The sequence below is a fragment of the Gadus morhua genome, chromosome 7 (assembly GCF_902167405.1).
Source record: "Gadus morhua chromosome 7, gadMor3.0, whole genome shotgun sequence".
Lineage (NCBI taxonomy): Eukaryota > Metazoa > Chordata > Actinopteri > Gadiformes > Gadidae > Gadus > Gadus morhua.
Window position 1 is genome coordinate 33387255 of NC_044054.1, and position 15409 is coordinate 33402663.

At 52.7% G+C, this 15409-nt stretch overlaps 1 protein-coding gene across 1 annotated transcript in view; it reads left to right on the forward strand.

Moving 5' to 3' along the window:
• Positions 1-15409, forward strand: part of gabra3 (gamma-aminobutyric acid type A receptor subunit alpha3) — a 42909-nt gene that overhangs the window by 23661 nt on the left and 3839 nt on the right. Inside the window, 2 exon segments of the mRNA XM_030361292.1 lie at positions 5290-5442; positions 8104-8309. Of these exon segments, the coding sequence (XP_030217152.1) occupies positions 5290-5442; positions 8104-8309 (359 nt within the window).

A 15409-nucleotide genomic window follows, 5' to 3' on the forward strand; every position in this document is an offset into this window, starting at 1 on the left:
GATACACGCACAGTGTGTAAACGATACACACTGTGTGTGTATACGATACACACTGTGTGTGTATACGATACACACACAGTGTGGAGGATGGTCTACCAGCAGGAAGGTTCTGGGTTTGAACCTGTGAGGATCGTGGAGCAGGATCCCCCCTCAACCCGACCTGCTCGTTAAGGATCCCCCCTCAACCCGACCTGCTCGTTAAGGATCCCCCGTCAACCCGACCTGCTCGTTAAGGATCCCCCCTCAACACGACCTGCTCGTTAAGGATCCCCCCTCAACACGACCTGCTCGTTAAGGATCCCCCCTCAACCCGACCTGCTCGTTAAGGATCCCCCCTCAACCCGACCTGCTCGTTAAGGATCCCCCCTCAACCCGACCTGCTCGTTAAGGATCCCCCCTCAACACGACCTGCTCGTTAAGGATCCCCCCTCAACCCGACCTGCTCGTTAAGGATCCCCCCTCCACCCGACCTGCTCGTTAAGGATCCCCCCTCAACCCGACCTGCTCGTTAAGGATCCCCCCTCCCCCCTACCTGCTCGTTAAGGTTCCCCCCTCCCCCCTACCTGCTCGTTAAGGTTCCCCCCTCCCCCCTACCTGCTCGTTAAGGTTCCCCCCTCAACCCGACCTGCTCGTTAAGGATCCGCAGAATCGTACTGATGAATGTGCCTAACGACAGAGGCAGTAACCGGGGGCCCAGGGTCGGCGTGGCGGCAGCGGAGGTAATAATAATAATAATATAGTACAGTTGGTAGTACAGTATAGTTTATTTGTAGAGCATTTTACATTTGAATATCTCAAAGTGCTACAGAGTTTAAGAGAGATAAAAGGGTTGTTAGAACATATAATACATATACAGTAAAAGACAAATTGGCAAAAGGCTTTTTTAAAAAGATAAGTCTTAAGGTTTCGTTTAAAAGCAGCTGTAGTCTGTGGGGCCTTCAGGTGGTCAGGGAGGGCGTTTCATAGTCTGGGGGCAGCAGCGGAGAAAGTCTGATCGCCCACGGTGTGGATCTTGGTCTTGGGTGGTCTGAGGGTGTGTGCTGATGCAGAGCGAAGGGTGTGGAGGTGGTCTGGGGGTTGAGGAGCTCCTGGAGGTAGGGGGGGGGCATGGCCGTGGATGCACTGGTGGGTGAGGAGGGAGACCTTGAATTCAATTCTGAATGTGACAGGGAGCTAGTGAAGGGATTTGAGGATCGGGGTGATGTGTTCATATTTGCGCACCCACATCATTGATCCTGGCAGCGCTGTTTTGTATGTGCTGGAGCTTCTGGATGCTCTTGCCAGAGACCCCGATGAGGAGTGCATTGCAGTAATCCGACCTGGAGGAGACAAAGGCGTGGACGAGCCTCTCTGAATCTGCCAGGGTGAGTGTAGGCCGGAGTTTGGCAATGTTATTGGATGGTAGAATGCGGTCTTGCGAAGGGGATTGATGTGGGTGTCATAATTTAGTTGCTGGTCCATTTTAACACCCAGGTTGGTGACAGATGTGGAAGGGGGAATGTTTTGGCCAGAGAAAGTGATGCTGGTGATGTGGGAGGAGCGGAGCTGATGTGTTGTGCTGATGAGGATGGCTTCTGCCTTAGAGCTGTTTAATTGAAGAAAGTTGAGCCTCATCCACGCCTCTATCTCCTCCAGGCAGGTGGTCAGTGTGGATGTTGGCAGGGGGCAAGAAGGAGTGGGGGTGGTTCTGAGGTACAGCTGTGTGTCATCAGCATAGCAATGGTAAGATAACCCATGCCTGCTGATGACGCTGCCCAGGGGGAGCATGTAGATGGAGAAAAGGGGTGGGCCCAACACCGAGCCCTGGGGGACACCGCAGTAGCATCGCCCGGCTGTTAGCATCGCCCGTCTGTTAGCATCGTCCGGGCGTTGCCATGGCTCCTCCGTCAGCATTGGTCGGCCGTTGCCATGGCTCCGCCGTCAGCATCGCCCGGCTGTTGCCATGACTCCTCTCTCCTGTGAGTTCTGTGTGTACGGCGCTCCCTCTGCCGCGATCAATCCTGATATTCCGGGGCTCCTGATTGGCCCAGCGGTAGGCAGGAATTATTCCAGGATAATGAGTAGCTTAAGGTTAGCATGCTGGGCGAGGACAGATAACGGCGCCAGGCTGGGTAATAGGCCGCCGCCTCGGGCAGCCGGTAATTACTGACAGGCTGCTTAGCGACTGACTCGGGCCGGGCCGCCTGAAGAGGTTTAACCTTTGAGGAGGAGACCGTTAGCCCCTTGGAGACGATGCTGCCGCTCTGTGGAGCGCGGGGAGGGGGGGCGGCTATCTGCTGCTGGAGGCGCTGGCTCCAGCTTCTGTCTGGCTGTTAGGATGGGTTCTGTCTGGCTGTTGGGATGGGTTCTGTCTGGCTGTTAGGATGGGTTCTGTCTGGCTGTTAGGATGGGTTCTGTCTGGCTGTTAGGCCGGGTTCTGTCTGGCTGTTAGGATGGGTTCTGTCTGGCTGTTAGGCCGGGTTCTGTCTGGCTGTTAGGATGGGTTCTGTCTGGCTGTTAGGATGGGTTCTGTCTGGCTGTTAGGATGGGTTCTGTCTGGCTGTTAGGATGGGTTCTGTCTGGCTGTTAGGATGGGTTCTGTCTGGCTGTTAGGCCGGGTTCTGTCTGGCTGTTAGGATGGGTTCTGTCTGGCTGTTAGGCCGGGTTCTGTCTGGCTGTTAGGATGGGTTCTGTCTGGCTGTTAGGATGGGTTCTGTCTGGCTGTTAGGATGGGTTCTGTCTGGCTGTTAGGATGGGTTCTGTCTGGCTGTTAGGATGGGTTCTGTCTGGCTGTTAGGCCGGGTTCTGTCTGGCTGTTAGGATGGGTTCTGTCTGGCTGTTAGGCCGGGTTCTGTCTGGCTGTTAGGATGGGTTCTGTCTGGCTGTTAGGATGGGTTCTGTCTGGCTGTTAGGATGGGTTCTGTCTGGCTGTTAGGATGGGTTCTGTCTGGCTGTTAGGATGGGTTCTGTCTGGCTGTTAGGATGGGTTCTGTCTGGTCGTTAGGATGGGTTCTGTCCGGCTGTTAGGATGGGTTCTGTCTGGCTGTTAGGCCGGGTTCTGTCTGGCTGTTAGGCCGGGTTCTGTCTGGCTGTTAGGATGGGTTCTGTCTGGCCGTTAGGCCGGGTTCTGTCTGGCTGTTAGGATGGGTTCTGTCCGGCTGTTAGGCCGGGTTCTGTCTGGTCGTTAGGATGGGTTCTGTCTGGTCGTTAGGCCGGGTTCTGTCTGGCTGTTAGGCCGGGTTCTGTCTGGCTGTTAGGCCGGGTTCTGTCTGGCTGTTAGGATGGGTTCTGTCTGGCTGTTAGGCCGGGTTCTGTCTGGCTGTTAGGATGGGTTCTGTCTGGCTGTTAGGATGGGTTCTGTCTGGCTGTTAGGATGGGTTCTGTCTGGCTGTTAGGATGGGTTCTGTCTGGCTGTTAGGATGGGTTCTGTCTGGCTGTTAGGCCGGTTTCTGTCTGGCTGTTAGGCCGGGTTCTGTCTGGTCGTTAGGATGGGTTCTGTCTGGTCGTTAGGATGGGTTCTGTCTGGCTGTTAGGCCGGGTTCTGTCTGGCTGTTAGGATGGGTTCTGTCTGGTCGTTAGGATGGATTCTGTCTGGCTGTTAGGATGGGTTCTGTCTGGTCGTTAGGATGGGTTCTGTCTGGCTGTTAGGCCGGGTTCTGTCTGGCTGTTAGGCCGGGTTCTGTCTGGCTGTTAGGATGGGTTCCGTCTGGCTGTTAGGATGGGTTCCGTCTGGCTGTTAGGATGGGTTCTGTCTGGCTGTTAGGATGGGTTCTGTCTGGCTGTTAGGATGGGTTCTGTCTGGCTGTTAGGATGGGTTCTGTCTGGTCGTTAGGATGGGTTCTGTCCGGCTGTTAGGCCGGGTTCTGTCCGGTCGTTAGGATGGGTTCTGTCTGGTCGTTAGGCCGGGTTCTGTCTGGCTGTTAGGATGGGTTCTGTCTGGTCGTTAGGATGGGTTCTGTCTGGTCGTTAGGCCGGGTTCTGTCTGGCTGTTAGGCCGGGTTCTGTCTGGCTGTTAGGATGGGTTCTGTCTGGTCGTTAGGATGGGTTCTGTCTGGCTGTTAGGCCGGGTTCTGTCTGGCTGTTAGGCCGGGTTCTGTCTGGCTGTTAGGCCGGGTTCTGTCTGGTCGTTAGGCCGGGTTCTGTCTGGCTGTTAGGCCGGGTTCTGTCTGGCTGTTAGGCCGGGTCCTGTCTTGTAGTTGGGGGGGGGCGTAACGAGGGTCTCTGGCCCCTGGTAGGCACTCTGTGGAGGCCAGCGTTTGGCTGGATGGAAAACAGAGACCGGATGGGAGCTGAAGGGTTGGGCGGAAAACGTGGGGATTGAAATGTATTTCCATCCAAGATGATCCGCGCACCCCAAAAAAAACTAATCATTATTTGCAAATATGATTTGGAAACTGGAATCATTGCCTCTTCATCTGCGAATCAATCTCATGAAATCTCACATAATCCAACATGGTTTTAATAAGCCGTTCTGGACGACGGAAGATTTACTCATGTTTTGCTCTGCCTCTGTCCCTGTCCCTCACTCTCTCCCTCCTCCCACTCCACAGTGGAGTCGTAGTGAGGAGTCTGTCCCTCACTCTCTCCCTCCTCTCCACAGTGGAGTCGTAGTGAGGAGTCTGTCCCTCACTCTCTCCCTCCTCTCCACAGTGGAGTCGTAGTGAGGACCACGTCTGTCCCTCACTCTCTCCCTCCTCCCTCTCCACAGTGGAGTCATAGTGAGGAGTCTGTCCCTCACTCTCTCCCTCCTCCCTCTCCACAGTGGAGTCGTAGTGAGGACCACGTCTGTCCCTCACTCTCTCCCTCCTCTCCACAGTGGAGTCGTAGTGAGGACCACGTCTGTCCCTCACTCTCTCCCTCCTCCCTCTCCACAGTGGAGTCGTAGTGAGGACCACGTCTGTCCCTCACTCTCTCCCTCCTCTCCACAGTGGAGTCATAGTGAGGAGTCTGTCCCTCACTCTCTCCCTCCTCTCCACAGTGGAGTCGTAGTGAGGACCACGTCTGTCCCTCACTCTCTCCCTCCTCCCTCTCCACAGTGGAGTCGTAGTGAGGACCACGTCTGTCCCTCACTCTCTCCCTCCTCTCCACAGTGGAGTCGTAGTGAGGACCACGTCTGTCCCTCACTCTCTCCCTCCTCTCCACAGTGGAGTCGTAGTGAGGAGTCTGTCCCTCACTCTCTCCCTCCTCTCCACAGTGGAGTCGTAGTGAGGACCACGTCTGTCCCTCACTCTCTCCCTCCTCCCTCTCCACAGTGGAGTCATAGTGAGGACCACGTCTGTCCCTCACTCTCTCCCTCCTCCCTCTCCACAGGCGAGTACGTCGTGATGACCACCTACTTCCACCTGAAGAGGAAGATCGGTTACTTTGTGATCCAGACCTACCTGCCGTGCATCATGACCGTCATCCTGTCCCAGGTGTCCTTCTGGCTCAACAGAGAGTCCGTTCCCGCCCGCACCGTGTTCGGTAAGGGATCCACAAAGATCACTTTTTCCTCAATTAAATATCTACATTCCAAAATCGACCTGTATCTACTTGTGACATCCTAAGAGGGAGTGTCCGTATTGTGATGTGGTAAGTGGAGTCATGTGTGACGGATTCTTCAACTCCGTGGTTAGAACCAATGGACTGTACCAACCGGGGGGGCGGGGGGGGGGGGAGTCTCCAGCTCGCGGATACTCCAGCTTTGTGGTTCCCAACCTGGGGGTCGGGGCCAATTTGGGGTCACCTAATTTGCATATTGGGCCCCAGGAGATTATCAATTTATAAGCTACTGTATGTATATTTAAAGATACATTTTTGGTTTTCAAAAAAAATATTTAAAAAGGTTTAAAGGTCTCATTAATGTCCTGTATATTTAAACGGATCACTTTATTATTCATAACCAGAAGCAAACTGCTGCTAATCCCTAAGGGGGGGGGGGGGGAGTCTGCCAGTGTTGATTCACCGCCAGACTCCCAGACCTAAAACTGGGGAGTCGCACTGGAAACACTTTCTGACATCCAAGCCAAAAGGTTGTGGGTTCGATCCCCCTCAACCAGAGTTTACCGAGGTGCCTTTGAGCACGACGCCGTAACCACTACATGCTCATTAAGGTTGCAGGTATTCAGACTGCAGCCTCTGACAACACGCAGCCAACCACAGACAGACCCCCGAGTTCTGCCCCCAGAAGGGGGGAGACGTGAGGGGGAGTGTGTTGTGGGGGGGAGAGGCTCCACGGGGTTTGAGTCCTGGGATTTATGTACTTGTCACACAAGTACTTGTCACACAAGATTTATTTACAGTTACTCTAGCGATGAGAAAGAACGTCTAATTAAATACCGATTAGTTCGGGCTACAGTAAATTAATCTGGACAGACTGAGTTTGTCTTTGTGGTGCGGGGAGTGGGGGGGAGGGAGGGTGAGGGGGGAGAGTTGTCTCGGGAGTGGGGGGGAGAATGTGAGGGAAAAGTGAGTTGGGGGAGAGGGGGGGAGAGGGGGAGTGGTGAGGGGGGGAGACGTGAGGTGGGGACTCTGGAAAAAAAGATTTGGCAGTTTTGTAGAAAAACATAAATAATAAATACACAAAGAGCACAGAGGATGAAACAGGAACAGGAGAACAGTGATGTGATCATACATTCCGCTCGTCATCTGGCTTCCTGTTTCACAATAAAAGACCCTTCATTCGCTGCCGTGCTATAATTACACCCTCCGTGATGTTTGTTTATCATGTCATGAGCTATCATAATATTATTGCTATTATTAGGTCAACATTATTGATAATTTTAAATTATATTATTATGGCTCAAATAGTAAGTTACACATGAATAAATAACTCAAGTTACGCTTGGCAGAGATGTTTAAATTCCAGCTGAAGAAGCCAAAAACAAAGTAGTAAACTTTTACTACAAATAAGAGTTATCCAGGGTCTATAATAAGAGCGTTCCTTCTGTCCTGGCGTTCCTGAACCCTGCTTCACAAGAGGAGCGTAACAGGCCAATTAAACCCCCCCCCCCCCCCCCCTCGGGGGCCCGTCGTCCTCCATGAGTCCGGCTGGCTGCCAGGGCCATGGTGTCCCTGTGAGAAACGCTGGGCGGCGTTCCAGGGGCCCCCAGACTGTGGTTCTGTCGCACCCTGGCGTGGTGGCCCCGGCGTGGTGGCCCCGGCGTGGTGGCCCCGGCGTGGTGGCCCCGGCGTGGTGGCCCCGGCGTGGTGGCCCCGGCGTGGTGGCCCCGAGGGGACACCAATCTCCACAGCTGGAGGGGCGCGCCTCCTCACCACGGCCGTCGCCTCCCCCTGCGGAGGGCGTGGTCTCACACAGGAGACAGAGGGGACAGAGGGGCCAGGGGCTAGGCTGTTACCACCTGTCTCTGTACTGTCTAACCCCTACCTGCTCCTTAATGACCTGTCTCTGTACTGTCTAACCCCTACCTGCTCCTTAATGACCTGTCTCTGTACTGTCTAACCCCTACCTGCTCCTTAATGACCTGTCTCTGTACTGTCTAACCCCTACCTGCTCCTTAGTGCCCTGTCTCTGTACTGTCTAACCCCTACCTGCTCCTTAATGACCTGTCTCTGTACTGTCTAACCCCTACCTGCTCCTTAATGACCTGTCTCTGTACTGTCTAACCCCTACCTGCTCCTTAACGACCTGTCTCTGTACTGTCTAACCCCTACCTGCTCCTTAATGACCTGTCTCTCTACTGTCTAACCCCTACCTGCTCCTTAATGACCTGTCTCTGTACTGTCTAACCCCTACCTGCTCCTTAATGACCTGTCTCTGTACTGTCTAACCCCTACCTGCTCCTTAGTGACCTGTCTCTACTGTGTAACCCCTACCTGCTCCTAATGACCTGTCTCTGTACTGTCTAACCCCTACCTGCTCCTTAACGACCTGTCTCTACTGTCTAACCCCTACCTGCTCCTAATGACCTGTCTCTGTACTGTCTAACCCCTACCTGCTCCTAATGACCTGTCTCTGTGGACCGATGTGTGCTCCAGCAGCTGAACAAACATTCAGAGTTGGGCTTGAAGGACTTTGCTCCCTCAGAAAGGATCCTGATCCCGGATCCCCGCCCCCTTAACGGCCACACAGCGAGGTACCACGCGTTGTGTAACTTGTGTAACGCGTTTGTGTCCTGTCTCCAGGCGTCACCACGGTGCTCACCATGACAACGCTGAGCATCAGCGCTCGGAACTCGCTGCCCAAGGTGGCGTACGCCACGGCCATGGACTGGTTCATGGCCGTGTGCTACGCCTTTGTCTTCTCCGCCCTCATCGAGTTCGCCACCGTCAACTACTTCACCAAGCGGAGCTGGGCTTGGGACGGCAAGAAGGAGGGCATGGAAATACGGGTGAGCCCCCGCCCTGACCACGGAGACATCAACGATGTTCACCTTCAGCTCATGCACCGTACAGATCAGTGTTCACCTTCAGCTCATGCACCGTACAGATCAGTGTTCACCTTCAGCTCATACACCGTACAGATCAATGTTCACCTTCACCTCATACACCGTACAGATCAGTGTTCACCTTCACCTCATGCACCGTACAGATCAGTGTTCACCTTCACCTCATACACCGTACAGATCAGTGTTCACCTTCACCTCATGCACCGTACAGATCAGTGTTCACCTTCACCTCATACAGTGTACAGATCAGTGTTGAGTGTTCACTGCCTGCAGCGTACAGATCCGTGTTTAGTACTCACCTCATGCAGTGGTCAGATCCGTGTTTAGTGCTCACCTCATGCAGTGTTCAGATCCGTGTTTAGTGCTCACCTCATGCAGTGTTCAGATCCGTGTTTAGTGCTCACCTCATGCAGTGTTCAGATCCGTGTTTAGTGCTCACCTCATGCAGTGTTCAGATCCGTGTTTAGTGCTCACCTCATGCAGTGTTCAGATCCGTGTTTAGTGCTCACCTCATGCAGCGTACAGATTCGTGTTTAGTGCTCACCTCATGCAGTGTTCAGATCAGTGTTTAGTGTTCACTGCCTGCAGTGTGGTGTATCACTCACGTCCAGATGTCACGTTTGTTCTCTTCATGAAAAGATTAGTTTGTTTTGCACTTCTAAACGTAGATATATAGGTATATACTGCATGTTCACCTTTAGATGTAAAGATGTGTCTGCATATATATTCACTAGATTTAAAGATGTATAAGATATATCCTCATATATATTCACCCCTAGATGCAAAGATGTATAGTTGATATATATTAATAATTATACGTATGTATGTTCACTTCATGAGACATTGAGCTATATATGTCTATATGTCTTTATGTATAATATATATACGTCTACATATATATTATAGATATTTATATTCACTTCATGCACTGTGAATTTCGTGTATTTTTCACTTCATGGTATTCTATAGGCAGCTCTTAGTTACCGTAGTTATTACGGGCTATTACGGGATATCGTTTTTAACGGATTCTAAAACCCTTCAGCCCCGTAGCGCTCCCCGTGCTAGAAGAACCTCTCCACCGATTGGCTGAGCTCACCTCCGGCCAGCTCATCTTCCCTCCCTGTTACCCAAACAACGCACCGGGATCCCGTCCCGACGTTCCCGTCAGTCAGAGACGGGGTTCACGGTCTCTCTGTAGCAGGGTTCTGTAAGAGGGTCACGGTCTCTCTGTAGCGGGGTTCTGTAAGAGGGTCACGGTCTCTCTGTAACGGGGTTCTGTAAGAGGGTTACGGTCTCTCTGTAGCAGGGTTCTGTAAGAGGGTTACGGTCTCTCTGTAGCAGGGTTCTGTAAGAGGGTCACGGTCTCTCTGTAGCGGGGTTCTGTAAGAGGGTTACGGTCTCTCTGTAGCAGGGTTCTGTAAGAGGGTCACGGTCTCTCTGTAACGGGGTTCTGTAAGAGGGTTACGGTCTCTCTGTAGCAGGGTTCTGTAAGAGGGTCACGGTCTCTCTGTAACGGGGTTCTGTAATAGGGTTACGGTCTCTGTAACGGGGTTCTGTAAGAGGGTTACGGTCTCTGTAACGGGGTTCTGTAAGAGGGTCACGGTCTCTCTGTAACGGGGTTCTGTAAGAGGGTTACGGTCTCTCTGTAACGGGGTTCTGTAAGAGGGTTACGGTCTCTCTGTAGCAGGGTTCTGTAAGAGGGTCACGGTCTCTCTGTAACGGGGTTCTGTAAGAGGGTTACGGTCTCTCTGTAGCAGGGTTCTGTAAGAGGGTTACGGTCTCTCTGTAACGGGGTTCTGTAAGAGGGTTACGGTCTCTCTGTAACGGGGTTCTGTAAGAGGGTTACGGTCTCTCTGTAGCAGGGTTCTGTAAGAGGGTTACGGTCTGTCTGTAACGGGGTTCTGTACGAGGGTTACGGTCTCTCTGTAGCAGGGTTCTGTAAGAGGGTTACGGTCTCTCTGTAACGGGGTTCTGTAAGAGGGTTACGGTCTCTCTGTAACGGGGTTCTGTAAGAGGGTCACGGTCTCTCTGTAACGGGGTTCTGTAAGAGGGTTACGGTCTCTCTGTTACGGGGTTCTGTAAGAGGGTTACGGTCTCTCTGTAGCAGGGTTCTGTAAGAGGGTTACGGTCTCTCTGTAACGGGGTTCTGTAAGAGGGTTACGGTCTCTCTGTAGAAGGGTTCTGTAAGAGGGTTACGGTCTCTCTGTAACGGGGTTCTGTAAGAGGGTTACGGTCTCTCTGTAACGGGGTTCTGTAAGAGGGTTACGGTCTCTGTAACGGGGTTCTGTAAGAGGGTTACGGTCTCTCTGTAGCAGGGTTCTGTAAGAGGGTTACGGTCTCTGTAACGGGGTTCTGTAAGAGGGTCACGGTCTCTCTGTAACGGGGTTCTGTAAGAGGGTTACGGTCTCTCTGTAGCGGGGTTCTGTAAGAGGGTTACGGTCTCTCTGTAACGGGGTTCTGTAAGAGGGTTACGGTCTCTCTGTAACGGGGTTCTGTAAGAGGGTTACGGTCTCTCTGTAGCAGGGTTCTGTAAGAGGGTTACGGTCTCTCTGTAACGGGGTTCTGTAAGAGGGTTACGGTCTCTCTGTAACGGGGTTCTGTAAGAGGGTTACGGTCTCTGTAACGGGGTTCTGTAAGAGGGTTACGGTCTCTCTGTAGCAGGGTTCTGTAAGAGGGTTACGGTCTCTCTGTAACGGGGTTCTGTAAGAGGGTTACGGTCTCTCTGTAACGGGGTTCTGTAAGAGGGTTACGGTCTCTCTGTAGCAGGGTTCTTTAAGAGGGTTACGGTCTCTCTGTAACAGGGTTCTGTAAGAGGGTTACGGTCTCTCTGTAACAGGGTTCTGTAAGAGGGTTACGGTCTCTGTAACGGGGTTCTGTAAGAGGGTTACGTCTCTGTAACGGGGTTCTGTAAGAGGGTTACGGTCTCTCTGTAACGGGGTTCTGTAAGAGGGTCACGGTATCTGTGTAACGGGGTTCTGTAAGAGGGTTACGGTCTCTCTGTAACGGGGTTCTGTAAGAGGGTTACGGTCTCTCTGTAACGGGGTTCTGTAAGAGGGTTACGGTCTCTCTGTAACAGAGTTCTGTAAGAGGGTTAAGGTCTCTCTGTAACAGGGTTCTGTAAGAGGGTTACGGTCTCTCTGTAACGGGGTTCTGTAAGAGGGTTACGGTCTCTGTAACGGGGTTCTGTAAGAGGGTTACGGTCTCTCTGTAACAGGGTTCTGTAAGAGGGTTACGGTCTCTCTGTAACGGGGTTCTGTAAGAGGGTTACGGTCTCTCTGTAATGGGGTTCTGTAAGAGGGTTACGGTCTCTCTGTAACAGGGTTCTGTAAGAGGGTTACGGTCTCTCTGTAGCAGGGTTCTGTAAGAGGGTTACGGTCTCTCTGTAACGGGGTTCTGTAAGAGGGTTACGGTCTCTCTGTAGCGGGGTTCTGTAAGAGGGTTACGGTCTCTCTGTAACGGGGTTCTGTAAGAGGGTTACGGTCTCTCTGTAACGGGGTTCTGTAAGAGGGTTACGGTCTCTCTGTAGCAGGGTTCTGTAAGAGGGTTACGGTCTCTCTGTAACGGGGTTCTGTAAGAGGGTTACGGTCTCTCTGTAACGGGGTTCTGTAAGAGGGTTACGGTCTCTCTGTAACGGGGTTCTGTAAGAGGGTTACGGTCTCTCTGTAGCAGGGTTCTGTAAGAGGGTTACGGTCTCTCTGTAGCAGGGTTCTGTAAGAGGGTTACGGTCTCTCTGTAACGGGGTTCTGTAAGAGGGTTACGGTCTCTCTGTAACGGGGTTCTGTAAGAGGGTTACGGTCTCTCTGTAGCAGGGTTCTGTAAGAGGGTTACGGTCTCTCTGGTTTCCCGTTTACGACGCGATCGAGGGGCAGACCTGAGGCATTGACCTCTGACCCCTGAGGCCTTTGACCTCTGACCCCTGAGGCCTGTCACCTCTGACCCCTGAGGCCTGTGACCTCTGACCCCTGACCCTTGGTCCTCTGTGAGCGGCGCCGGTAGCGGGGAGGAGGGGGCGGTCCTTTGGACCACCGTCCGCCTCCCTCTCAGAGTGACTGACGGCCGAGCACATCGCCGTCCCCGAGCCGCTCGCCACGGAGACGCTCGGAGCTCCTCCCCCACCGCCTGACTCACGCTGGGCGGGGTCGCGGGGGGGTCGCAGTGGGGGGGGGCGGGGGGCTGAACACGCAGTTGTCATGACGAATCAAATAAATGTGGGTTGAGGCGGGCGAGATGCGTGCCCACCGTTACAGCCTCCTCGGTGGAGCGACGCTACGGCAAAGCGCCGGGGTCAAACTTAATCTGCTTCAACAGGGGGGGGCCCACTGGGGGTGTGATGTCACTGGAGGGGTCAACGACTGATAGTGACCATTACCGGGATGTCTTCTGTTGGGTCAGCTCCGTCAGAGAGCGTCTGGTCGGGTCCATCGCGTTGTGTTCAGGGCTCCAGTCTGACGCTCATATGGTCAGCCATTTTGTTTGTTTCTCTATCTCTTCATAGATACCGAGTGGTAGTATTTGGTAACACTATAACACGGGCATATCGGTTCAAGTTAAAGGCTCGTGCAAGTCACTCTGGTTGCACTGGAACACCATCTAATATAGTGTTATGGTTAATCCAACCCTAGCCCTGACTCACTAACCCTAACTCACTAACCCTAACCTTAACCCACTAACCCCAGCCCTAACCCACTAACCCCAGCCCTTACCCACTAACCCCAGCCCTTACCCCCTAACCCCAGCCCTAACCGACTAACCCCTCACCCACTAACCCAAGCCCTAAACCACTAACCCTTACCCACTCACCCTAATCCACTAACCCCTAACCCACTAACCCCAGCCCTAACCGAGTAACCCCTCACCTACTAACCCAAGCCCTACCCACTAACCCTACCCCACTTACCCTAACCCTATGCTAATGCTATATACTAATGCTTGTTACTGCGTTAGCTGATGTTAATTAAGGGTAAATAAAGGAAACCTAATGGTGTTAGCATGTCATTAACAACATGAGGACAGAGGGAGGAGACAGAGGGAGGAGACAGGGGAGGAGACAGGGGAGGAGACAGGGGGAGGAGACAGGGAAGGGGACAGAGAGAGGAGACAGAGGGAGGAGACAGGGGGAGGAGACAGGGGAGGAGACAGAGGGAGGAGACAGAGGGAGGAGACAAAGGGAGGAGACAGAGAGAGGAGACAGAGAGAGGAGACAGAGAGAGGAGACAGAGAGAGGAGACAGGGAAGGGGACAGAGAGAGGAGACAGAGAGAGGAGACAGAGAGAGGAGACAGAGGGAGGAGACAGAGGGAGGAGACAGAGGAGGAGACAGAGGGAGGAGACAGAGGGAGGAGACAGAGAGAGGAGACAGAGGGAGGAGACAGAGGGAGGAGACAGAGGGAGGAGACAGAGGGAGGAGACAGAGAGAGGAGACAGAGGGAGGAGACAGAGGGAGGAGACAGAGGGAGGAGACAGAGGGAGGAGACAGAGGGAGGAGACAGAGGGAGGAGACAGAGAGAGGAGACAGAGGTAGGAGACAGGGGAGAGGAGACAGAGGGAGGAGACAGAGAGAGGAGACAGAGGGAGGAGACAGAGGGAGGAGACAGGGTAGGAGACAGAGGGAGGAGACAGGGAAGGGGACAGAGAGAGGAGACAGAGGGAGGAGACAGAGGGAGGAGACAGAGAGAGGAGACAGAGAGAGGAGACAGAGGAGAGGAGACAGAGGTAGGAGACAGGGGAGAGGAAGGATGGTAACCACTACATTATACTACTATAAAAGATCCAATAGAAATACACAAAGTTAATTCACCTTTACCTGAACACGAACAAAGAGGACTTCAGACAGACGTGTCCTGAATATGGCGTTCCCCCTCCTGACTCCTCCCCCCCCCCCGCTGTCCCTCGCCGTGTGGAGGCGGGGCCTCAGACTCCACAGCCTCCATTGTTTCACAATCAACTCTTATGCAAATGTCCTCAAATCAGGGGCTGTCTCCAAACACCGTCACACTCACACGGCAGGACACACACATACACACACACACACACACACACGCACAAACACACACACACACAAACACACACACACACACACACCAAAACACAAGCACATCGGAAACAAAGAGGAGACGCAGCGAACCCATTCTGCCAGGAGATACGACACTACATTGTAAAGGTCAACGACCAAACCCAGAGCCCTGCAGGCTGGGAGTGCGGACAAAAGGTTCTGAGTGTTACCAACAATGTTTTCCTCTTAAAGAGATAAGCCTGCATTTATTTGTGAAGACATGGTTACTTAGTTATGATAGCACAATGCAGCCTTTGGTGCAGATACACGTTGTAAAATAACCACCATTTAGCCCTGTGTAAAGACATCGCCCGCAGGGTTGAGTCAAAAAAGCCTCGGAAAACCTGAGGCAGCCTTCTCATTGGCTCATTCTGAGGAAAGTTTGAAGAACTTCTTGGTTCAGTCATTCTTTGCGTGATTTGATTGGCTTTCAATTATAATGACAGCCGGCTGTCTCCGCCCCTTATAGTTGTCACACACTTGACAACTATCCAATCTCCGGTAATTAACTCGTTATGATAACGAATGACTGCCAGCCCGTATATTGGAGATGAATCCATCCGGAGGGAAGAAGCTTACGGATTAATCAACTGGCTCCTTAATGAGGCGGAGGACATGTTATTAGTTATATTCTCTTAATGCTGATCTCAGACGTCGCCGTGATGAAGGGCTCTGCAGCCCAGTTAAATTAAAAGACAAAATCTATATCTAGTGAAAATAATCTGCTCTTCCAGGAGGAGACGTCAGCCTACATTACTCTTTAGGCTCCTGCTCACCTTTCCTCTCTTCAACTGTCTGCCGTAATCCCCCCACTCTCTCTAACTCTCTCTCTCTCTATATCCCTCTCTCTCTCTCTCTCTCTCTCTCTCTCTCTCTCTCTCTCTCTCTCTCTCTCTCTCTCTCTCTCTTCTCTCTCTCTCTCTCTCTCTCTCTCTCTCTCTCTCTCTCTCTCTCTCTCTCTCTCTCTCTCTCTCTCTCTCTCTACTCTCTCT